At 30.7% G+C, this 26086-nt stretch overlaps 3 protein-coding genes and 1 long non-coding RNA gene across 4 annotated transcripts; 1 reads left to right on the forward strand and 3 right to left on the reverse strand.

Moving 5' to 3' along the window:
* Positions 1 to 9555: 9555 nt before the first annotated feature.
* On the reverse strand, positions 9556 to 11469 carry LOC130501911 (uncharacterized). Its single transcript, XR_008939948.1, has 7 exons — positions 10916 to 11469; positions 10657 to 10779; positions 10513 to 10572; positions 10284 to 10376; positions 10120 to 10187; positions 9947 to 10035; positions 9556 to 9822 (listed from the first exon to the last, which is right to left on the reverse strand). It is a non-coding gene; the product is annotated as an uncharacterized LOC130501911 (long non-coding RNA).
* A 437-nt stretch (positions 11470 to 11906) lies between these two features.
* Positions 11907 to 14093, forward strand: LOC130501909 (acyl-protein thioesterase 1-like). Its single transcript, XM_056996719.1, has 9 exons — positions 11907 to 12285; positions 12424 to 12535; positions 12732 to 12768; positions 12870 to 12939; positions 13028 to 13132; positions 13221 to 13371; positions 13453 to 13535; positions 13641 to 13734; positions 13827 to 14093. The coding sequence occupies exons 1-9, from the start codon at positions 12255 to 12257 to the stop codon at positions 13909 to 13911; spliced, it is 768 nt and encodes a 255-aa protein (XP_056852699.1). The 5' UTR covers positions 11907 to 12254; the 3' UTR covers positions 13912 to 14093.
* LOC108839314 (monothiol glutaredoxin-S15, mitochondrial) lies at positions 14047 to 15485 on the reverse strand. Its single transcript, XM_018612101.2, has 6 exons — positions 15280 to 15485; positions 14912 to 15055; positions 14712 to 14811; positions 14548 to 14614; positions 14377 to 14455; positions 14047 to 14278 (listed from the first exon to the last, which is right to left on the reverse strand). Exons 1-6 carry the CDS (start codon positions 15331 to 15333, stop codon positions 14222 to 14224), a joined length of 501 nt encoding a protein of 166 aa, XP_018467603.1. The 5' UTR covers positions 15334 to 15485; the 3' UTR covers positions 14047 to 14221.
* Positions 15486 to 15995: 510 nt separating this feature from the next.
* On the reverse strand, positions 15996 to 17076 carry LOC108835966 (late embryogenesis abundant protein 29). The gene is made up of 2 exons (XM_018609180.2): positions 16945 to 17076; positions 15996 to 16820 (listed from the first exon to the last, which is right to left on the reverse strand). Exons 1-2 carry the CDS (start codon positions 16996 to 16998, stop codon positions 16185 to 16187), a joined length of 690 nt encoding a protein of 229 aa, XP_018464682.2. The 5' UTR covers positions 16999 to 17076; the 3' UTR covers positions 15996 to 16184.
* Positions 17077 to 26086: the final 9010 nt, after the last annotated feature.

Genomic DNA, 26086 nt, shown 5'->3' on the forward strand with positions numbered 1-26086 from the left:
AATGTCAAAATAACGCTTTTATAAATGGAAGAAATACAAGACAACAGATTCTTAACACCTCTAAGACCAATTGGACGTTTCCTTTATTTCCAAAGTACTAGTAATTATTTTATTTTATTTTAAAAAGAGTTTAAAGTACTAGTAGATGTTTAAAACATCTCATGCTTATGCTTAGTACAATTTGCCGATATAAATACAGATGCCACTTGTTCCCTAGTTAAAGGATTATAAAACTTGTAAATGACCCTCCATTAAATTAATTATTCACATCACAGATATACTAACAGTGATCGCAAATAACCTATCAGCTATAAAGAACAGCATGAATATGGTCCTGATGTGCTCGATAATAATAATGATAATAATAAATAATCAATATGTGTACTAATACTTTTTGAATTCAAAAAGGAGAGAAGACAGAGAAAAGAGATCTGAGAGCTTCCGGCGTCCAGCCAGTGCGTGAGCGTCCGTACCGACGTCGGAATCTTTTTCTTTCGGTCAAGAGTTATTTTTCCTGTCTCTTTCGCCGCCTACCACCAAATGCCTTGTCGAAGTTTTGGGTTGGCGCCATTGCTCAAACGGTGGTTCTTTTATTGGAGGGAAGACGCGTTTATGTGGAGGCTCTCGGCGGAAGAGGTCGGACTTGCATGTTCAAGGACTGTTTCCAGGTGATGGAGGCTATCGGAACTTTGTCCCGGCTTACCCCGGGAGGTGAAGGCTCCTTAAGCTTCGCCGCCGCCGGTTCTAGTTCCCGAGAAGGAGAGGCCTCTTCGGCTCCATTTTCGTCGGTCTTGGCGCCGAAGGGTAGAAGCTCAGATAGATCTACGCTGTCGGTTTTGGTCTTTTTAGATTTTTAGGATTTTATTTCTGTTTTGGTTTAGTGGAAGTCGCGGTGTGGTGATGGTAGTTCGTTTGCGCGCTAGGGTCAGACGAAATGAGATCTCGTTGGATGAGGATGCTCTCCGGTGACAGTGGCGACGACAAGTGAAATTTAGCAGAGTTTGAAGATCTCGGGCTTTTAATGCCCTGTAAGGGATGTGAGGACTGGAGGAGCTCTCGGTTTCTCCGATGACGCTCTCCGTGACAAACTCGACGGAGCAAAGCCGCTAAGGTGGAACCGCCGGTGAGAGACGAGAAAATGTGAAACCAACACGTGTCACGGGTTTGGGCAGTGTTGGTTTTGGGCCTTCGGGCCGTATAATGTATTTTTCAGTTTTTTTAATTTGGCCGTAGGCCTGTGTTGTAAGGATTGTAGGCTCAGCCCTTTTTAATTAATATTTCTACTTGACGGAAAAAAAAAGTACTAATACTTTTTTTTGCAAACAATATGTGTACTAATACTTTAAACAAATATGCAGTTATATATAACGTTGGTACGTTATATGATAGTTTTATTTGCGAACATGCTGTGTACAAATTAAAACAAATAATATCGGTTCCTTTTGGTCGGCAAAAAGAAGAGTAACAAAATTAAGTTTTAATTAAGGGTATATATTCTACAATCGATGGTATATATATTATTTAAAATGCATTAAGGTCGTAATATCCTTTTATTCTACGAACAACGCTATATATACTTCCTTTAATTTAAGTGATTAGATTAACATAGTAGTGCAGGAAGCATCTATTTTTTTTTGTTTTATGTCAACTGATAAGAAAGTTATGTAAATATATACGTTTATAATCATTTTTTTGGGTTGAAAAAAAAATCAACTCTTTCTAATTGGGGTTGACTATTCACGACCAATTGAAGTTGTTTTCTTATTGAAATGGTGGGTCTCTATAAGAGTTGACAAATGTTAAGAGAAAAAAGGAAAATGAACGCAATAATAATGTATTTAACTTCCAAAAGTTGTTGACCTTTGTTAAACGTTAAAGTTATGTAACGTGATGCCGTCATTATTAAGAGGGAAAAGTGTCTATTTCAATATGAATTTTACGCGTCGTGCCTATTCCTTCACGAACTTTGTAGCAGTGCGTATTCCACACTGAACTAAACAAATTTTTTAAAATACTATATGAACTTTATGCACCGTGTCTATTCCTTCACGAACTTTATAGTAGTGCGTATTTCATATTGAACTAAACAAAAATAAAAAAAATACTGCATAGATTCTCAAAATAGTGCTTATTTCAATATTGAGCGTTAAATGTGTTAATCATCCGTTAATTTATCAAAACAACGTTATTTTGAATAAATTTTGTGAAATTAAAAATCAAAATAAAATATAGACTCTTAAAATTGTGCTTATATATATTGACTGTCAAATGTAATAATCATCCTTTAATTTACCAAAAACCTCTCAAAATTGTACTTATATATTGACTGTCAAAGGTGTTAGTCATGTTTTAATTTATCAAAAGATTTTATTTTGGATAAATTCTATGAAATTATCCGTCAATTTTTAATTTTTTATTTTTTATAAAATCTATCAAAAATGACGTTATTTTGATAAATTAACGTATGACTAACACTTTTGATTTCTTAAACAGAAAATACTAACACTTTTGACGGTTAATGTATATATATATGACTACACCTTTGATTTGCTGAAAAAAAAAGACGAACACCTTTGACGCTCAAAATCGTGATTATATATATATATATATACACCGTCAAAGATGTTAGTCTTTCTTTGTCAGTAAGTGAAAGATGTTAGTCAAGTCATACATTAATTTATTAAAACAACGTCATTTGGATAAATTTTTTGTAAAATGAAAAAAATAAAAAACGACGGACAATTTCATAGAATTTATCCAAAATAGTCTTTTGATAAATCAATGATGACTATTACTTTTGACAGTCAATATATATAAGCACAATTTTGAGAGTGTATTTTATTTTTAATTTTTAATTTCACAAATTTATACAAAATGACGTTGTTTTGATACATTAACGGATGACTAACACATTTAACACTCAATATTGAAATAAGCACGATTTTGAGAGTCTATGTAATATTTTTTGATTTTTGTTTTGTTCAATGTGAAATACGCACTACTATAAAGTTCGTGAAGGAATAGACACGACGCATAAAGTTCATATAGTATTTTAAAAAATTTGTTTAGTTCAGTGTGGAATACGCACTACTACAAAGTTCATGAAGGAATAGGCACGACGCTTAAAGTTCATATTGAAATAGGCACTTTTTCCTTATTAAGAATATGTCAAGTAATAGTTCAACAACCATTTTTGTGTTGTCGAGGATTTGAAGTTATTTACTAATTCATAACCACTAATTAGAACACTATTATCTATCTTAATTTGTCACATGAGTTTCTATGGTTTAACTAATTTTTCAAATAAATACTTAGGTGCCCTGTAATAGAAATCTCACATTTAAATCATACAACAAATTAAATGCCATATATGATAACCGGTCACAAAGTACTCAGTTCCTATTACCATTTAGTTATGTTTTTAAATCAAATAATTAACTAAGTGGTTGATATATTCCTTCACAAAAGATAAATAGTAATCATTGATCAAATCTGTAGAGATCTTTGTGGTAGAAAATAGAAAAGGAGACAAAAGGCAATTATTAATTTATTACGCGCTGTGCGGGTCTTTGGCACCATAAACGACCTAAGGAGATTTAGGGCATATAGATTGTGCTAAAACAATTTGCATTAAGTATTCACCAACGTATTCAGTGTCCATGCAACTATATCCATTAATGTTTTGACATTTGATCATGTACATAACATATATATACGGTACATTTTGTTCTTTGAACCAAAAAAAAAATATTGTACACATTTTGTTTATGTTTTAAGTTTTAACATGATAATTTTGCTTTGCAATCTACTTTTCAATATGACGTGTTAAATTGTTAATGGGCACTTTCATCTAAATATATAAAATTGTAATAAGAATATGATTCGTTACGATGGCTTCAAATATATACAAATATATTTATTGTCTTTTTGGGTATATGATATGAAATAAAAGGGATTTTGAATCATGCAAGTTGCATCGCTCAGCCTCAGACGGTCAGACCCATTCGGATTTTATCATCATGTAGCTCACTCCCACCTGAAGCTCTTTTTCTTTTATTAATATAGCGTATATTTTTACCAATTAACCTCGCCCAAAACCGAGCTACACGTGTGTAGAATATAACATTTAATAAAATTTCAACCCATAATCCTTCCACTTATTAGAAAACTAATTAAGCACTTTTTAATGTCAAGAAATACGAGGATCTATATAAACCCTTTTTCAAAAAAATAAAAAATACGAGGATCTAAATAATTTAAGTGAAACGAACCAAACATAGAAAATGTAATAAATGTCTAAAAGAACAGCTGAATTAATGCATAGCTAAAGAAATGGATAGTGTAATGGTTTGTAACTTTGTATTATTGTCATGCAATGCTTTTGTATTATCCATATTCAAATCTACAAGAACGATGCATGTGATGTTCAAGAAAAAAAAAAGAACGATGAACATAAATGAATTGTTTTATATATAAAACATTTTAATAACAAAAGTAAAATTATTGAATAGAACAAATGTTACTTTACAATGATCACTGTTTAGTATTGACATAAAAATGTACTTTATTTAAGGTTTTTCTTTGCCAACTAGCAACCAACAAGTAAAGTAGGAGATGTAATATAACGAGATATTTAATGTATTCATCAATTAATAATAAACTCAGCAAGTTACATTAAATTTTGTGGAAAACATTTTCATGTACAATCTTTTACTATTTGAATTCAGATAATGACACAATAACAACACTATATTAAATATCCAGATAACTTTAAATTTTTCAAATGCATTAAACAATATCAATATTATCAATTCAAGTTTATTACCTACTAGGGGTTTGCCGGCGCTACGCGCCGGTTTTGCTAATATTGTTATGATTTGACTATAGTTTTATTATTTAGAACATTTCTCAACAGTATTTTAGAAAACAAAATATGTATATGATTTTATGGAATTTATTAATTTGATTGTAGTCTTTGCAAAGTTACCATGAAAGAAATTTAAGTTTAAATATATGCATGAGAGTTTGAAAGTGTAATAGCTGAATTGTTTATTATTTAATTGAAACTTATTAATTTAAATTATGATTTAGAAAATTTATAAATGTGGACTTCATCTTACAATGATTATATTAAATTAGAGTTTATACATATATATTTATATGTATATATACAATATATATATATATATATATTATGTTGTGAAAATATTACTTTTCACATTATATTATATATATATATCAATAATTAAATATGATAGTAAAGATGCCTAAAAACTTAAATTGATAAATCTATGCTAGTTATATAAACTGCATTTTTATTTATCTTTTATTTTGCGTCACCTCATTTGGAATAAGATGATTTTTTTTGTCACGTTTTATACTATCAGCTTTGTATTTATTCGGTTCAACTTGGGTACTCTTCAGTTATCGGCTAAAAATGGAACCAAACCGATAACCCAAAGTAAATGAATTAATTTTGTTTTTGGCTAGATCCATAACTGAACCGATATTCTTACTTCGGATCGGGTTCGGGTTTGAGATTTATGCCCAGACCTAGTTTTGTATATTGGAAGATGGAGAGGTGTTATAATAGTTTGATGCTTTGGACTTTTCTAGGTTGATTTCTATGAATTATATTTTGTGAGCGGTGCTTATGATGATAATTTCAAATAATCACAGGTGTTATATTAACCGCTAGTTTCTTCTCGCTCTGGATTTGTCAAAATTAAGAAGTTGTGACTATATCGATTAACCAATCAGATGTATATTGATCGTAAGATACATTCGAAGTTGGTACAATATATTTTTAATCCTAAATCTTAGTATTAAATTTTTAAAATTTTTGATATTTATTGTTGTTGAGTAAATTTTTTTGGATGATGTAATTATGTGGTCATCTCTATTTGTTAAGAACATTATTTAATGTTTTTATTATGTTATATCGTAATATGTTATAAGTTAATATATTTTGTGTTTGTGTTTTTCAGTAATATGTTTTGTATATAATAGTAAAGTCTCTGATGTAAACATATTAAATTTCAATAAATTTGCATTTGTTGTTTTAAGATTAACAGTTTAACGTTATAAATTGTATTTTATTTTTTATTTGAATATAAATATTTTATTTGTTGTTGAATATTTTATATGAATTGCATTTTTGTAAGATTTTTATTGGCATTCGTTATAAGATTTCTTGATGGCATTCGTGAAACTCACATAACTCCTCTACTTTCTTAAGATTGCATGTTTTCCAGAGACGGAAAAGACGTGTAACCACCATCTGAGAGCAACAACCGAACTTCAACTTAGAAAGAAGGATGTAGGATGAAACCATTGTGGCGGCATATGTGTGTAAGGAAACAGAAGGTTGAATCTGGTGAAGCAGGAAAAGTTTGATTATTTGCATTCCTATTTATTAGCATCTATGAAATTAGGAATTTTTTTTAAAAATCAACGTCATGAGAGGTATCTTCAATGAAAGAGTTAATGGCCAGACTTGATGAGCATGTTTCAGTGACACGGAAACGTTATAATTCAGTAAAAGTTTTGCAGGTGCAACATAGATATGAATACACGATAACAGTAAAAAAAAAAGTATGTAAAATATTGGGCTTAGTTGTCAAAAATTTTGGATTTGGGTTTCAACATCTTAATTAAATAAATTTGCATATAAATAATTTTAATGACTCAATATAAAAAGAATTAAATGATGATGACACATGGCATTTTCCCCCTATGGAGATAAAAAGTCTACTTTATTATATAAGATACTAGGGTCGGCCCGCCCTACGGGCGGGATATACTTTATATAAAATTTAAATTGTTATTTTTATATGATTTTGTGGTTGGCGTTTTAGGTTTGCATTTGCAATAGATGTTTATGATAATGACTTTTGTCTTTCATAAAACTTTAGGTGAAAAAATTTATATGTGTAAAATATGTTTTGTTTGTTTACAATAGTTGTTTGTCCAGTAAAACAATAGTTGTTTCTATATCAAAGGGACTCTGTATTAATATGTTTTGAGGACTTCAAATGTTCTTTCTTGTGGTAATTTTTTTGTGTATGTTGTGAGAATAATTATTTTTTATGTTGAAATCATAGTCTTTCAACATGTTATTGGAGTGAAAGAGATGATTATTTGAAGTTGTATTTTTATTAAAATTATAATATATATAAAATGCGAAGAAGGTATTAAAGCAAAATTAATCAAAATAAAAAAAACAACAAAACCGGAAAGTGTAAAAATTGAGTAGTGGTTGATGAGTGTAAGCACTTGGTAGTCACCGTAAACTAACTCCAAAAACATTTCCATGTGTTTATACTAATATCAATCAGTGCATTGATTTTCCAAATTATTGAAAAGACACTTTTTAGTGGCATAATAAAGATTATATTATTTTTATAATATTTCTTTTTCAATATAGAAATGTCGTGTAATGAATTTTTGGTAGTATTGATATATAATATTTTATTAATTTAAGTTGTTGGTTAGTTTGTTCGTAAGTAATTTTTGTTTTGATTTTTTTTTTTTGCTATGGCATCATCATGTGAATTGTTATGTTTTGAATAATTTGTATCTAACAATCAATGTATATGATTTTTTTGAGGTTCTTGTCAGCCGTAAGGACTTTGCATAATTTTTCAAAAGGAGATCTCAACTTTGGTGAGAAATTGACATTCCAAACATTAGCCATCCAGTTGGATTGGAAATAGTGTTCTGGGTTGGAATGTTGTTCATAGTGTTCATTGGTTCATTTCTTAAGTTTATTGTTGGGTGATACTCGGTTTTGGTAAAATAAGCTTTTATTGTTTGTTAGGAACAAATATGAACATCTCTAAACCGCTTCTTGCTTGGACGTAACTCTTAAGCATATGATTTCAGATTCTATGGGGAAGAAACTCATAATGGTTTCTATGTTCCATTCGAGATCAGTTACCAATATATTTTTCGAGATTTGGAGGACCAGTTGGTAGAATTTGGTTTCTTTGAAGAGATCGAAGTTGCATTCGAACAAAACTAAGTATTCTTTGTTCTATAAATAGAGAGTTTATTTTTTCCCAAAACAACTAACATTTTTTTCTTAGAAAACTGAAATACATAATATTTGGATTTCCATTATCGAGGTATTAAAACTTTTACTTGGTTGGCAGGGATTTTAATCATGCGTACTTTGCACGTATCTGTATATTTTTTATTAGTCAAAGATTGTTGTAGAGAAATTTTCATTTTAGGTTTTTTCTAATTTTATATATATAGAGTAGGAAATTATTTACAATCAGATAAATGGGAATATAATCTTTTGTAAGATTTCAACAACATGACGTAGTATCTATGTTTTGATACATCAACACTTAGGGGGGTGTATTACCGAGAGTTTTAGGTGATTTATATTAAAATGACAAATCCACTGTTATTCAAACATGAATTTTAAAAACTCATTTAAAATCCACTGTTATTGAACTTGACATTTCGTAAAGTACTCTGAAATCCACTGTTATTGAAAATATTTTAAGTTGTGGAGTTTTAAAGTTTTGAGGTGATTTTAGGGTGTTTGGGTGGAATTTCTTAGTTAAAAAAATTAAAACTCAAATCCCATGGTTTTAAGTGATATTCTAGAGTACTTTAACAAAAATCACTTAAATCTCTCCAACTTATTAAAATCATCTAAAACTCCATTAAAAATCAAATCACATCAAATGTTAAATTGAATACATCCTCCTTACTATTTACCACCAATTAGCATGGTAAGTTTTTTTTTCATTTACTTGATGTATTTTGTTTCTTACAAAAATTGATTTTTATAATAAAATATGAGCAGGTATGAGTTATTAGTGGTAATGAAAAAAATAAGAGTTGATCCTTTTATCCTAGAGGTTTCTATACATCTATCCTTTATGTTGTATTGTCTTATTGTAATGCTCGTAGAGCTAGAATTATATTTTCTTCAAAGTGTAGTCCGATTGTTTAAGTTTTAATGAAAGTGGTGTTTCAAACAAAAAAAAGAGTTGATTTCGACATCTTTAAGATATTTCTATATTTATATATATAATAATATTTAGGGACATTATATATGTTTTAACCCAATTATATTTATTAATTTCTGAAATAACTATTTTATTTTTTTCTATAAACATAATATGTTTTTTACTTAATCATGAAATGTTTTTTTACAGAAAATAATTAGTGTAAACTTAAATTTTATTATAGTTTCTTTTAACATAGAGTAAAATACATTAGAAATTGTTTTATGTTAACCAGTTGATGATTATTTATGTCAGATACTCAGACTATGGAACTTTATAGCATAAGTGAAATTATTTTTCACTCAATGGCAATATTCTTTTTTATGAAAACTATTAAAATATGATGGAAAAAAATACCAATCCCTAGGGAATTATTTGATGAACCTAACAGTAGCATGCGATACTCAGAGTCGTGCCTACCGAAGATAAAAAAAAACAGAAACCTTGGCTTTGGGTATCATTGCAACATATAAACATATTTTTTCTTATTTATAAAACTATCAAATAGGTATAGTAAAAGAATATATAATTGTAAATGAACTCATAAAAATAGATAAGACTAAGGTCACAACACAACAGAAGTTTTATTGTTTTGGTCAACAAAAAATATTACTACACAACACACAGGATACACATGATGAAGATTATATCCATGGCACATCTGATATCTTCCCATCTTTTTTCTCTCGTCTGTTGGAACCACAGAACGACCAATCGAGAATCTTGTTCACTCGTTTTAGATGCTTGGTCTCACGTTCAGACGGCTTGCCAGCTTCTGTCCCAGTGACTTATCAGCCTGGTTCACACATTGTCAGCCAATCAGTCTCAAAAACGTTAAAAAAACTTCACAAACTTGTTTAACTATTAAAGGCTCAAGGAAAGATACAATGACAGTAAAAGAAAATTTTCAGATTATATACCTGGGACCAGCAAGATATCCAGATGCTGCAGATTTCATGTGTGATGGGAGGGGGTGACAGAGCATCAATCCATCGACCGACGTTCTTGCCTGAAGTAGAAAACAACCATAAGACAATAAACATGTAAATGTATTGAGTATCACCAAAAAGAAAATATTAAAAATAATGTGTACTTCTCTGGTGTGAAGGAACAATTGCAATCTCTAGGCTCCTTGAAGTTGTTCTCTTTCTCAATAATACACTGCAAAACAGATTTTGAACTTTTAGATCATTTGTTTTCTTGTCTGAACAATCCTTATGAAACTGAAACAGAGTTTCTTAAGTTTGAGTTGATTACTGGCCCTCCACGTTTTACATAGCAGACTGCAGGTGGAGTTGGATAATTCTCTGCATGGCGAACTGGGTCATACCTTGAAGGGAAGTAGTTAACCTGCACCAAACCACCTCTCGTAAGAAAAATATATTCTAGCTTCGTGGTTTCATAAGCTACTTGCCTGGGCCCTTGTGAAGTTAGTTATAAGGACTTCAGACCATACACATAAATAATAAAGCTTTCGTTCTCTTACCACCAGCACTGACTATTTGCTTAGCCCAGATATCAGAACCGGGTTTTCTGCACCAACAATCTATAAACATAGAAAAGGCATTTAAGCTCTCATTTTAAGACACGATGTAGAAGTAAAAATGATACCGAGGTACTAAGTACTAACCAAGAGAAGTTTGTCGTTCAGACTGTAGATCATCAGCCACTACCATAAACAGACTCTCCAAAGATATCGGTTTTTTTTACTCTTGCCTCAGATTGATCATCACTGTTTTATCTTCACCAAGACCTGCACAATCGTCATCGTTCTCATCATAAACCATCAAACTCCAGAATCGAAACAGAGCAATCATTCCATTAATTAACCAAACAAAATAGAGCAATCATTCAATTGATTGTTTTAAGTAAAAACTAAGAAACCATACCATTGACCGTCTCTTTGGGTTCCGCCGGAATTGATCTGCAGCTCCCTGATTCGAGACGGAGAAATACGTAGCTTATATAGTGGTGGGGGAGCGAATAAATGGGATTAATAACGAAACCTTTACTCGGAACGTTTGAGTTGGTGAGAAGAAGAGCAAACGGCATTGAGTCGCCGTCACAGGATGATGAAAGACGACCACAGCTGATTAGGGTTTGGAGGTGAGATATATTCTTTCGGGCCAGAAACAGTTTTAAATTTCACAGCCCAAACTCAGAACACGCAAACGCCCACGACGGTGAGGAATAAATGATACGGTGCGTTTGGCGTAGGTGGACACATGTCAGCTTCTGGAGAGGCGAATTATCTACGTGGATTCCTATGTGGAGCTCTATGGAGAGATTAAACTGTTCTTTATAGTAATAGATAGTAAGGGTCATAAGCCAATGACTGGAGGGTAAAATACGTGGGCATGACAACGCGCAACAGTGTCAAACAAAAGAGAATAATGAAAGAAGTGTTGAAGGAGATGAGAAAAGATCAGAGGCTTTTGTTGGTTTTATTGCTTCCACCACATGCAATCCAGGTTGGTCACTGATGTTTCCTACGTATCATCATTACACTCAGTGCTTTCAGATTTCACAAATCCAAGAACCCTAAAAAAATCCTGATTATTTGGGTATCCAGCAATATAATTTTCACTTTTATTTGTGTTTTTTTCATTAAACAAACGATTGAACACTGACGTTTATTTTTCATTTCCTTCTTTCTTTTTCAGTTTTGGATTATGCTCTCATGTTTCTAGTAATATACTTGTGTTATATTTATATAGAATTAATATTCTTATACGCGGAAGAGTTTATTTTCTTCCACTGCCACAAAGCATTGATTCTCTCTATCTCTCTCCTCTGAGTATTTTTGCCGCTAGCTCTGCTCAAGGTTTTCATTTTGATTCCTTATGTTCCCAAAAAGATTTATTTCTTTTGTTATTTTTTTCGAGAAAATAATTTCTTTTGTGATATTAATATATAAAGAAAAGAAAAAAGGAAATTCTGATTTCCTTATTCTATCTCCATGGATGCTTTCTTTAGCCTTCTCTTAGGAGTAGTTTTTTTTGTGTAGCTGTTGTTCACATTTAACATCCCATAATGAATGATTCAGATTCACATCTCTTTTCTTTTTATTCCCTCCCCTCTCAACATCACCTCATCTTTTCTATAAATACACATCTCCCCTCCCATACCTCTCTTATGTTTTCCATCATTGTAAGTTTTGTGACATTTGAAAACACTACCAAAAAATCACAACAAAGTTTTCAAAATTGTAGTGTCCATTGAACAAGAATGAGCTACTCTCATCAAAGCATGGGTTCTGGTTTGTTGCCACTTCTTGTTTGCTCTGTTTTATGTTATCTTTAATGTGTTTCATGTGTAGTATTTATGAAGTGTGTGCTTGTAATAACTCTGCTTTGTGATTACTTAGCTTGAATATGTTTTGTCAAAATCTTTGTAGGTAGTAGAAGTGCAAGGGGATATGAGTTTGGAAGGACTTATGTTGTGAGGCCTAAAGGAAAGCACCAAGCTACTATAGTTTGGTTGCACGGTCTTGGAGACAATGGCTCAAGGTAATATAATACTCTCTTTCACATGCCTTCTACTTATGATCAATGCCCAGTTCTTAAGTCAAGTCATAAAGAGAAATAATCTCACCATGCTTACAAAAGTAATGCCCAAATGAGTTATAAAACATATCAAACAAAAGTTCACATGTTCCACTGTCTTATTGAACAACTTCTCACTTTGTCTCCGTTCTCTCTGCAGCTCGTCTCAACTCTTAGAGAGCCTGCCTCTTCCAAACGTAAGGATCCATGAACAAAAACACACTTGGAAGTAGTTTTCTGTATTTACTCAATTCACATTGAATGGTTTCTGATAAAACATATGTATGCTAATGGACAGATAAAATGGATTTGTCCAACTGCTCCCTCGCGTCCTGTGTCTCTTCTCGGCGGCTTTCCCTGCACTGCATGTAAGATCATTCAACTTCTAAGCTTCTCTAAAACTTACTCTCAGAGAGATAACTAAACGATAACAACACCAAACTCATTGCTTCTCAGGGTTTGACGTGGGAGAAATATCTGAGGATCTTCGTGATGACATCGAAGGCTTAGATGCTTCAGCTGCACATATTGCTAACCTCTTATCAACCGAACCAACCGATGGTAAGCCAACCAAGACTTATATATATACTACCATCCATGACAATCTCCAACTTAACTTGAAAAAAATGCTCTTTGTGGTTTGTTTCAGTCAAAGTTGGGATAGGTGGTTTCAGTATGGGTGCAGCAATAGCACTCTACTCCACAACGTGCTACGCTCTTGGACGTTACGGAAACGGACTTCCATATACTATTAACCTACGAGCTACTGTAGGACTCAGTGGTTGGCTTCCTGGTTGGAGGTATATTATATAGTAAGTTACATTTCTTCAACCCCTTTCATGGTTGAACTAATTATTGGAACCTTCACCATAACAATGCAGGAGCTTAAGGAGCAAAATAGAAAGTTCTAATGAGGCTGCAAGGCGTGCTGCATGGATACCAGTTATACTTGCACATGGAACTTGTATGTGTATATATACACATTATTTTGTAGTATTAAGTTGAGTTCATTGTTTCTTCAAGATAAAACACCTGATAGTTATGTTTTTTTTTTGTTTTGTTGTTGCAGCGGATGATGTAGTTCCTTACAGATTTGGGGAAACATCTGCGCATTCACTTGCCATGGCTGGATTCCGACAAGTTGTGTTCAAACCATATGAAGGGTATGTTATAAACTATTATACCAAAGTTTTCAGTTTAGTTTTGCTTTACTGTGTTTGGTCTGAGATTGTGAGGTTTTGTTGTCAACGTGTAGGCTTGGTCACTATACGGTTCCAAAAGAAATGAATGAGGTCGTTCACTGGCTCGCTTCAAGGCTTGGTCTTGAGGGCTCATGTTAAGCTTCAAAAAAGTATCTATAGCTATTTTTATACATGGTGTGTATAATATGTATAATAAGCGGGTTTCTTGGGGTATACGTCTATTGTTTTGTGATTTAATTTTGCTTTTCTGCTTTTTTGATTCTTGATTATGAATAATGAAATAAAGGTTCTTTAATAATATAAATATCAAGTTTTGTTCATTCCAAGTTTCTCGAGACTTTCATTATTACCGTACATCAAAATGCATTCTTATGTAAAATAAACAAAAAGAAAAACATAATAATAACTTCATTCATCAGCAGTTACGCATAACTTCAGGCTTGGAAGCTTACTGAGACTTTTGGTTTGCAGAGACGTCTTTAAGCTTCTCCTCCAGTTCACCTTCCTGAAATTGAACAAAAAGGACTTGAGATTATAAAGCCAACACAATGTGAATAACAATTAAACAAAAAAAAAAGGGGTATAGTCTTTGGTGAAAGGAACCTTGTGCATGTTGAGGATGATGTCTGAGCCTCCAATAAACTCTCCCTTGATGAAGATCTGTGGAAATGTTGGCCAATGGCTGCACAGAAGAAGAAAGTCATTAATCAAAGATTCAAGACTAATGAAGACTATACAGCTCTCTCTCTCTAATAAAGTATAATTAATCTCTACCTGAAGGATTTCACAGCTTCTTTGATCTCTGGATCTGCAAGAATGTTTCTAGCACCGACAGGAACATCTGAAAAAAACATCATAACTCACAACACATTAGATTCAGAGCTTCAAAACAAAAAGAGATAACTTCAAATATCCAAGTACAGATCGAAAAAACTTACTATACTGTTGGAGAACCCTAACGGCGAGTGAGCTAAACCCACACTGAGGAGCTTCAGGGACTCCTTTCATGTAGATCATAACTGGATTCTCCTTCACATCCTATAACAATCCGAAGCCAAACATCATCATCATCACATAACAACTCCAGCCAGACGATTAAAAAAAGATTCAAATGAAAAAAAAAAACTGCAAAGGTTACATTCTCAACGAGATCCTTGAGCGAGTCCGTGGAACCAGAAGGGACTTTCTGGGTAGGCTTAAAGTCATCATGTGTGTCTGAATCGCTGGGAACTGTAGTGGAGTATCTCATCATCCCATTTTGATAGATTGATGATACAGATGCCTGCAAACAATTGATTCTCCTCGTAACAAACTCAACCAATTCGATTTGCATCGAGGATTCAAAATCAAAACAGACAAAAACATAAAGAACATCAAAGTACTAATCTTTTTTTAATAAGGATCAAGACCTATATGTTATCTACGTAGGAGACGCAAAAAGGAACCATATTTAATATAATCATAGAACAAAAGGGGTTTTGAAGAGAGAGAGAGAGAGAGACTAACCAATCTGGTAGAGCGAACGGTGTTGAGAAACCTGCTCGACAAAGCAGCCGCCATCTCTGAATCAAAGCTGATTTATTCGGCCTACGGAGGAGAAAAAACTTGCGCGATTATGATTTGTAGCTACGACGGAGAAGGGAACAGAAAGAGTTGCAAAACACAAGATCTTTACAACGACCGCTTCTCTGGCGTTCACAGTGACCGAACCGGACACGAGATCGTGTCATAACTCATAACCCTAAAGTATTACACGGCGTCGTTTGGATGTTTCTTTTTTGCTCCTTTGATTTTTTGTTTTTACTGGTCCGGTTTTCTCCGGTTTAGGTAATTCTCTCTCTTCTTTTTTGTCGTCCTCCGGTTCGGTAGTTCTTTTTTTTTTCTCCTTGTCGTCCCCGGTTTAGGTAATTCAATTATCGAGTTTTACTGCTAGTAAAAATTTCATTTGGTTCTGTAATTTATAAAGAGAAAAACATGAATAAAAAGTAAACTGTTGGCTAAATTATTATATTTATCAAGGTTAAAAATCCCTGATGACAATTAACTGTATAATTATTGAATTCATGTAGATTATTAATAGAAGAAGTATAGAACAGATTTGTTTTGAATACTAACGTTGATTACAAATTTACAATGCTAATGCTTGAAAGCTATTGCATAAAATGGACCGTGGTATGGAATTAATAACTGTTTATTATAACAGATATAAAAACTGGACGAAACAAATGTTGTAACAAGATCGAATTTAAACTTATTTGGCTGGACAATAGAAGTCTCCACGATCACCGTCACAACGAAATAACCAAAACGGAATCACAAACACAAGGACACAAACAGAAATTACAACACAAAGACACGTGACATTATTGAAACAAAAGAAAAGACACGTTCATTGTTCTTGTTAACTACTCTCACTTCCTCTCATAAGTATGATGAGTTGGATCAGTGCTCCGAGTAGTACCAGTAGTGGTCGTAGTTGTGCCTGGATAGTGTCCCCCGTCTTCTTCCTCCGTAGCCATCCCAAAAGTGTGCTTCACCGCGTCAGCTGCACCCATAGCCATCTGCTTCACATGCTCTCCGGTCTGGCTCAAGAACCCACCGGTCTTGTCTCTACCCGCTTCAGCGGTCTCTTTCGTGTACTGAGCCGCGTTTTGCGCCGTCTCCTTTGTGTACTGAGCAGCGTCTTGAGCCTTTTGCTTCATGGATTCACCTGTCTCCGACAGATAGCTCCCGGTCTTGTCCTTTGTTTCACGGGCTTTTTCTTGGGCTGTCTGGGCAGTTTGAGATGTCTTCTCTTTTGCTGATTGGGTAGTTTCATGAGCCTTTTGCTGGGTAGTTTGGGCAGCTTGAGATGTCTTGTCTTTCGTTGCCTGGGCCGTCTCTTGAGACTTTTGTTGGGTCGTTTGTGCAGCTTGAGATGTCTTGTCTTTAGCTGCCTGGCCAGTCTCATGTGCCTTTTGTTGGGCCGTTTGGGCCGTCTGGGAGGTCTTGTCCTTGCCTTCCTCAGCCTTGTCCCTCATTGCTCCCATAGCTTGTCCTGTCTTCTCCTATTAGTACACAACCAAATCATCCTTATAAGTTTTTTTTTTTCATCCTTATAAGTTATAACTTGTAAACAGAATGAGATTTACATATACAAATATATAGTATACACATAGCTATTCTTATTACCTGAGTCTTGCCTCTGGTCTCCCCAGCTTTGTAGCTTTGTTGGTTAGACGCCATTTTTTCTTTTTTTTCAAATGTGTAAAATATGAAGCGACAATTAGAGCTTTTGCAGAAGTGTTTGTTGCTGTGTAGAAACTGTGTATTACTTCTCCAAACCACCGGGACATTTGTAGTGTGTCTTGGTCGGTTGGATAACAAGCCACGTGTAAGCATATAAGACACGTGTATAGCTGCATGGTGTGTTGAGATTAAAGCTAATTAAATTAGGAGTATGGGGTGTTGTCCTTTGCGAGAGTTAGTATGCGGGTTCTCGATCCTATACGTGTTGTCCTCTGTGGTTGCGACACATCATGGTTAGTTGAAAGATGCTTGATACGTGGTGACACCAGAACTGTCGTCACCGCATGTTATAATATTTAATATCGATATGGCTATCTTCATTTTTGTTCTTCGCTGTGTATCGGTCGTTACGTGCATGTTCCGTGACCGTGTCAAATAATCAAACCCTTTAGTGTTCTGAAATAAAAATTTGAAAATATCAAAGTAGTCACCCAAAACGAGCAACTTCGAGGTTAGTTCTTGAACTACGTACTCACCTCCACATATGATTAGCCTTGTTAGATGTGTGACAACTAGCCAATGAAATACAACCCACGTTAACTCAAATGATGATATGATGCACGTTGAAAATACTAACACAAATGTTAGACAACATATAGTAGTCAAATTTGAATGGCGCCAGATGACGATGATATAGACGCGCACCCACGATAAATTAACAATTGTAGTAAAATTTTTATGGCGCCAATACATATGATACTATAAGTTTATAACGGTAAAAAGGAAGACGATGAGTACTTCAACAACGTATCAAACACCGGCAGCATATAATCAGAATCACAGTTGCAGCTTAACTTTAACTTTAATGATTGATCCCATCTATTTTATTACAAACCCACTAATGTTTTACCAATAGTTCAATAAGTTTTTGTATTTTGCTATTTTATATTGTTAGTTTCTTGATTTTTCTCCTTATTTATCTTTATCTACAACCATTTTATTGCATTGCCGGTTTAACATCGAGAATCCCTTGCATAATCTATCTATCATCAACTAAATAAATGAATATAATAAAATATAAGAGAAAAGTAAGAAAACTCTTTTATCTTTTAGAAACTCAGACTACATTTATCTCACAATCAATGGTTTAATAGTTTAAAAATAAAAAAATTGAATAAATTATACTCTGAGAAATGTAAATCTAACCTTAATTAATATGATGCCTTTTAAAGAAGAACACAAAACTAAATTCATGTGGATCAGTCTCTTATTAGTACTAATCGGTCAATAAATATATAGTTGAATATGGATTCAAACAATCCCAACAATTATCAGAACGGTTTGATGAAGATATGTAAAAAGACCAAAATACCATTCGAGTAGAAATGAAAACTTTCAAAAAAAAAAGAGATTTGTGACAGAACTAGTTAGAAGATCATTGAACCTGTAATGTTATGGAAAGAGAGCATTCTCAAAAAACACCTCAAAATAACCTTGTGATTAATACAAGATGGATACCAAGATAATTTGTTGGAGTAAAGGTACACACACAAAGTGTGTGGTCATTGGCTTGAGGGGGAAAATGAGATATGTCAATCTAAGTTCCACATCGTTCTTCTTTTGATCATCCGAACCAGGTTCTATCGTGTTCCATACTTCATGAACACGAAGTAATATCTTCATCCTCATCAACCAAACTGTATAGTTTGTCGATAACAACACATGACATTGGATGGATGCTGTTCTTCGTGCGTAGAGTCTAAGTCACATCCGCCATCTTGCTCATGCGATCTCTTCTTCACAAGCACTAGGATCTTAGTTTCAATTTAAGCTTAGATCTGAGTCTCCAACGTGAGGCTATGATACCAATTAAAATCTCTAGAAACAAAGAGTGATAAGAACAACTTTTCTTATTAGCTTTAGAAACTACTCAAAAACTAAAGCTCTCAATGCTTTTTTTTGATTTCTTGATCTTCTCTCTTATGTCATATCTAATCTTATTGAACATTTCTCTACTAGACCTCTATTTATATGAAAGATATTTTTTTTTAACATTTGAGATATGAAAACACAAAATGGACCTAAATAGAAAATTGCATTTTCTTATTTTTAAATATTTCCTTAAACATGTGAAATATGAAAACACAAAATTAACCTAAACAGAAAATTGCATTTTCCTATTTCTAAATTTTCTTTTTATGTTTATCTCTTAACATATTAAACACCAATTAATATTAATTGTTAAGTCTCCACAAGTTTGGAATTATCCAACATAGTCCACAAATTTGCTAAATTTATATTAATTGCTTTTTTTATCATTGCTGATACTTTTACAACCCACAAATTTTTACCGGTTACCTAAATGATTTAGATTTAATTTTTTTTTTGTTATTCTTACATGCGAACCATGTTTATTCAGTGGACATTTTTACATAGAGTAGCTGATTGATCTATACTATTTTTTTGATTAGACTGTTCTAGACGCTATCGTCAACTTTCACTTTGATGAGGAGTACTACTAATAGTAATAGTCATGCAAAATGTGATCAATTGAAACGTGAACTTGAGAACAGATGAAGAATATGGCCCTAAGGGGTATATAGCCATAACTACGAAAAACTCTCTTTTGACAAAACGCAGATGAAGCGAAGATCCCACTTCTGGATGCGGGATACCGGAAGGGCGGATCGAGCCACCATAAACGACCATAGTGAGCCACCCCACTTACATGTTTTAAGTTCATTCAGATATGTTAGCCATATATTTTGTAACATTTAATTCATTTTAGTTATAAAAAAACATTTTGCTATTATTAAAATACTGTTGAATAGAACTTTCTAAGTTCTTATCAGTTATATTTTGGGCGTTCGAGAGCAAATAATAAAGGTTTTACTATGGATTCTTCTTATAGTTTTATAAAATTATATGTAAATTAGAAAATCAAAAGTAAAAATGAAAGAGGGTGAGAGGTGATGCATGGATGGGAGTCCCAAAGAGAATCGAATCAGCTCAGTTCCTTTTTCTTGTTGCCCACTTTACTCTTCTCCAAGAGAATGGACTCCAGATATTGTAGTAGTTTCCCCTTCTTTTACCTGGCTAATTATTACAGAACAAAAAGAATTGTATTTGGAAGATTGTCAAATTTTCATTTGTTTTAATTAATTTTTAAAAATAAATATGGGAATAAACAGCGAGAGATATAAAGGGAAATTAAAGTGAGAAATAAAGAAAAAGATGGTCAAAACGAAAACATCGAAGGATTATTCCATCACCATCACCCAAATTTATCTTTATTGAAACTCTCTATTTTGCTTCATCCCTTTTGATTTTCCCTTTATCTTTTCTTTTCCCCTCTTTTTATGTTTTTTGACCTATAATTAATTATAATTTTTCAATTTTTGGTTATCTCGTTTCTATCCAGTCCACTCTTGTGCAACAGTTTGATGTTTGTCATGGTTTTGGACTTAATCGTGTGAAAACCATGACAAACATCAAACTGTTGCACAAAGTATATTCTCACGCGAAAATATATTTTTGAATGATAAAAATAAATTTTATTTATTATTTCAAGATTTAGAAAAGAAGATAGATAAACCATGGAAAATTTATTTTTTCAAAAAAATAAATGAATTTGAATGATAAAAATAAATTTTGTTTTAATCATAAGAGTGAAAACTTTGTTTATCAGCATTTTCTTTGTTATATGCTATATATAATAACATTTTGGAAATGATGTCAAACAAATAAAATTGGAAGATTATATATTAGATAACAATAAATTTATCTGACTAACAACCTTTTATTTACTTTGCTACTGCCCGAAAATGATATTTTGATATTTTTATAAAGTCATATAGTCTTTATCTATTAACTTGACCCAAATTTTACAAATTTAATCAATGAAAACAAAGGTGGTCGAACAAAAGATATAAACGAAACTATACATTAATATATTTTTATTTTATTCATGATCTATCGTGAAATAATGTGAATTTTCAATATTATATCTTTTAATTATATTGTTAGATATAAAATTAACATTGAGTAGCCCAAAAATAACATTGCTAAGAATTTGTTAGCACAAATTGTTTTTATTTATCTTTAACTAACATATAATTCGACATAGTTTAATTTTCAGTTATATATATGATTATTGTTAACAGTTTCAGTTATATATATTCCTTTAGACAATTATACAGATTTTGAATATTTGAAGTAGAACAAAGAAAGAGTACGTACAAGCTACAAACATAATTTTTATAGAGAGATTTGTTAAAATCAACCAATTATTGATTGTAACATTAAAAATAGTTTTCATATTTAATCAAATGCAAACCAATTTAAAAGAATGCTAAAATCTATTTATTAATCTTTATAATAAAAAAACAGAATGTTATTTTACAGTTCTATTCTTTGTAAATCTATAGGTAACAAAAAAATCTACATATTTGTAAATCTCTTACACAGTATACTATGGCAAATCTTAGCATCCAATGTACATCACCACATGAATCAGCTACATCTTATCAACATCCATTATTACATTGATCATTCTGTTCTAGGAAATATATAGATATTATTACGTTGCCGCTAAGCAAAGGAGAACTTGTATTATAAAATGCTATCAAAAGAAAAGAAGCACGAAGATAGTGAATATTCAAAATTCAAAAGTAACATAGATTTTTATTCGTGTCTCGGATGTCGATTCAGCTGCCTCCTTAAAGTATAAATGAAAGAGACTTACCATAATGTAATTGAGAGACTAAGCCACCTTTTCTATATCAACCAAAAGCTTATACCACGTACAAGATGCCGAATCGATTCTCTATTCAATTGCATCTCTTTATTATATGTACACCTTTATCTCATTTCATTTCATTTGACATTTTTTTTTTTTCTTTTTGTGTCTAACCGAGACCTTAGAAGGTGATAATTCTCACGCGGTCTATATGACTATATTTCAAGAAATGAATATGATTTTGTATATTAAGATGTGAATTTGACATGTCTGGTTTATAATGTTATTTAGTAGGTTGACTCGTGTCTTGCACGGGATGAGTATTATATATAAATTATTTTATGTATAATATACTTTTAACATATTATGAAATGATAGATATATATATTGTAGAATTAAAAATTTAGTAATTGTTACGTATAAAATTAAAATTGTGTAAACACATAAATAAATTTCATTTATTCAAACAAACAATTTCTCTATTTTGGTCATTTGTATTTATGACAAAAATTCAAAATCGCTAATAACCAAAACAATTTGTGGAATGTTTTTTTAGTAATTTATAATTTTAAAACCATTCAATGCAAAGTTTAAAATATAAAAATTAATTTGTCAATATTTGTTCAATTTTTTCTCAAAAATAAAGCAATTTTCGAAATTAAAATAGTTATGTATCTTTATATTGTATATAATTTATTTAAACTATATATATATATAATATATATATATTAAATAAGACTTCGTATTTATATAATTATGTAATCATTTGTATTTTTTATAACATAAATTTAAACCATGAATCACAAAAAAAATAATGTGAAATTTTTAACAACTTTAGTTATTTATAATCATTTTTTAAAAATCATATAAAAAATCTAAATTTTTATTATATAATTTATGTAGTTTTTTTAATTTATTTTAATAAGTTATAATTTATGAAATGATAGAGAATAGACTAATTTTATTTTAATAAGTTATAATTTATGAAATGATAGAGAATAGACTAATTTTTGAGCAAACGAAAACGTGTAAAATTAGTCTATTCTCTATCTTTATGGATCATTCTGTTAATTTCAAACCATAGCTATAAAATCAAGCCATGTTGCGGTTGCGTGACATTGACTCCACTAAAAATTAAACCTAGGATACACATTAACAAGTTCCGTGAAGACTCTAGTACCTTGTCAAAACATGAATTATGTGAATGGGTTTTCAGAGTTTATATATCTTCTTTCTTTTGCATAATTTTTATTGATATGCATATGTGTTCAATTTTTAGTTGTAGATCTTACTAAAAAAAGATCAGTGATATATTTAATAATTTTATTATTAAATATGATATATTTATTATGATTTTTATTATATTTAATAATCAGTGAAAAAAAAGAAGTATATTTAATAAACACAAATTTATGATAGGTAGAACGGCCACTAGCTAGCTAAGTTTTGTTCATATATAGGCAAGTAAATGATGAGCTTCCTTGGTGTTGAAGCATATAACCATAAAATTATAACATATAGTTATGAATTGCATTAGAGATAGAGGGTCCAAAAAGGTACCAGTCAAAGAACTTTTGTGTAAGAGCAAGAGGTTAACAAGATCTCTTTCTTTTAGTTGGGTGTGGGCTCCTTAAGTTGTTTGGTGGCTTCTTGTCACTCTTAATTTACTTAAAATTACGTTATGCTTTGACCCGACATTCTTACAAAGCAATTATTTTATGATTTGATTATATAAAACTGAAACTAAAATTTAAATTTATAACTATCATATGAAACTTGAAGTGACCCAGAGACGATTAAAAATAACAAGGGGTGGCTACATATATAAGAAACAGGTCAAGGGAAATCTTTTGTTGAGTTTCTCTTTGGGCTATAAACAGTCTTTGCGTAAATGAAAGTTCATTTTTTTTTGTAACTGGTAAACGAAAGTTCATTTGAACTAATAAATAACATAGGTCGAGTGTTTAGAAAAAACATTGGTCGAATTTTTATAATTTTAGTTTGCAAATTTTTACAATTTTAGTTTATTTTTTTCAACCCCGGAAATTTCAGTTTTTAAATAAAGTTAGTTGTGAACAAATTAAACTGAATCATATAGTACTAGAAGAGGTATATATCATGTAAATATCTCATATTACAACAAAAACTCAAAGCCATGGCAAAAGCAGTTTTATCCATATTTTAAAATTTCAAGCTATTTTCAGAAAATTGCCAAAACGGAACACAAATTCAGCATGGTTGTCCATATGGTATAAAACCATCATTTAGTTGTTTTTTAGTATAATTTTTTCATAATCCCAAAACTAACTCTTGATTAATCTAATTAAACACATTAAGCTAATATAATTTAAAACAAATAATAATTAAAAACGTTTAAAAAGCGAAAATAAAAATAAAACTTTTATTTTTTTTTAATAAAAATAGACTTTGTAAAAATAAAAATAATTTACAGTTTTTTTAATAAAAAACATTAAATAAACTTATTAAAACATTTTACAAAATTTATTTTTATAAAAAGTTTTAAACATTTTTAATAAAACTTTAATTAAATAAAAATTTTAAACTTATAAAAATAAAAATAAAACTTTACAAAAAAATTTTATAAAAACTTTAAACTAACTTTATAAAAAATATTTTACAAAGTTTTATTTTTATAAAAAGTTTAAACGGTTATAACATTTTAAATTTTATCTAACTTTTAAATAAAAATAGAACTTTTAAAAATGTTTTTAATAAAACGTTTAATAAAAATAAAATTTGTAAACTTTATAAAAATAAAAATAAAACTTTACAAAAAATTGCAAATAATTTTAAAACACCACATGTTGTATAGATATGTATCATAGAGAACAAGAATTTGTGAAAAAAATTCAAAAGAAAAACTATGGAAAAACCATAGATTAATGAAGAAGACAAGAGAGAATCACTTTTTTAAAAACTTTTGACAAGTAAAATCGAAATAACACATTTTAGGAAGTTAGAATATTTTTAGGAGATTTTTAGAATATTTTCTTAACTGAAATTTTCATTAATTTTCGCAAAAATCAGATAATCTTATCCGTAGAAGGCGTCTTCTAAAAGTTTAGAAGATTGACAAAAATCTAGAACACGTTTTCTACTTTTAGTAGACGGAAGAGTACATTTTAGAAAATACATTCCGCGAAATTTAGAATACTTAATAAAAGTAGAAGATATTTCCAGACGAAAAGTAGATAGCTTTAGAATTAGTAGAATGCGCATTCCACTTTTTAGAAAATTAGTAAATAGTAGAATGTACGTTTTAAAAATAGTAGATGAACATGTTTATTTTAGAAATCACTTTCGACTATACCATTTTCCGTAGAAGGCACATTCTACCTTTAGTAGAACGTATTTTCAAATTTTTATTTATTAACTTTTTGAAAAAGAAAAAATACCAGCTTGTGTATATAGGTGTTTTATTAATTGTTTATATTTTTAATATTTTTTTTGATTCACAAAAGTATTTTTTTCATTACTTTTCAGAAATACAAAGCGTAGAAAAGAGAAAATTGGACAAAAACAAATTTATACCAAAAGGACAACACCCTTATTTTTTTTTCTCTATTGGCAATTTTCCCATTTATTTAATATACTAGGTGATTTTCCCGTGTTCATGCACGGATATATATACTTATAAAGTAAATATATTATAATAATTTTATTATTTATTAATTTTAATTTTTTGACTATTTTGTTATTTATATAATAATCAATATGCATGGTTTATTTTATGTAGCATTATGTTATTTTAATTAGATGTATAATTTTGGATATATAATATCTCGATTGTTTGGTTATTATTTGGATATATCATATAACATTTACCGTTTCAATTCAACTAAGATATTTTTTTTATACAAATTAAAATTTTGATTTTTTTTTTAATTTTCATGTAGTTTGATTCTTATCTTAGATTTATATATATTTAATAAGATTATGTATAATTTAATGTATATGTTGTTTTGATAATTAAATAGTAAAAATAAACTGAAAGTGTCGATCAATTCAAAGTTACATAAATAAATATAACAATGATACTTAATTGCAATAGTTGGTTAATATATTTATAAAATTATTTGAGAATTTCATATTTATTTAGTAATATGTTGAGTCGTTCTATAATTTATATATATAAAAATATCACTATAAGTGAAAATATATTATTTTTTGTTTACTGTTTGACTTTTTGTAAAAAAAAAATGGATTGGTTTAATTACTCATTTATTGGTATTTCGAGTTACATATGAATCAAATTCAAGTATAATTATTTCTATCTATTTCAACCAAATCATATTAATTGTATTCATTGCATTTATTTGGTTTTCA

Source organism: Raphanus sativus, unplaced genomic scaffold (genome assembly GCF_000801105.2).
Source record: "Raphanus sativus cultivar WK10039 unplaced genomic scaffold, ASM80110v3 Scaffold0328, whole genome shotgun sequence".
In the NCBI taxonomy this organism is placed as follows: domain Eukaryota; kingdom Viridiplantae; phylum Streptophyta; class Magnoliopsida; order Brassicales; family Brassicaceae; genus Raphanus; species Raphanus sativus.

Coding starts and splice junctions, on each gene's coding strand:
- LOC108839314 (XM_018612101.2), bottom strand. CDS start 15,333: ATGGCGGCTGCTTTGTCGAGCAGGTTTCTCAACACCGTTCGCTCTACC. Junction 14,812..14,911: donor TCAAGGATCTCGTTGAGAAT/GTAACCTTTGCA, acceptor GGATTGTTATAG/GATGTGAAGGAGAATCCAGT. Junction 14,279..14,376: donor TCATCCTCAACATGCACAAG/GTTCCTTTCACC, acceptor GTTCAATTTCAG/GAAGGTGAACTGGAGGAGAA.
- LOC130501909 (XM_056996719.1), top strand. CDS start 12,255: ATGAGCTACTCTCATCAAAGCATGGGTTCTG. Junction 12,536..12,731: donor CTTGGAGACAATGGCTCAAG/GTAATATAATAC, acceptor TTCTCTCTGCAG/CTCGTCTCAACTCTTAGAGA. Junction 13,372..13,452: donor GGTTGGCTTCCTGGTTGGAG/GTATATTATATA, acceptor ATAACAATGCAG/GAGCTTAAGGAGCAAAATAG.
- LOC108835966 (XM_018609180.2), bottom strand. CDS start 16,998: ATGGCGTCTAACCAACAAAGCTACAAAGCTGGGGAGACCAGAGGCAAG. Junction 16,821..16,944: donor AGACCAGAGGCAAGACTCAG/GTAATAAGAATA, acceptor GTGTACTAATAG/GAGAAGACAGGACAAGCTAT.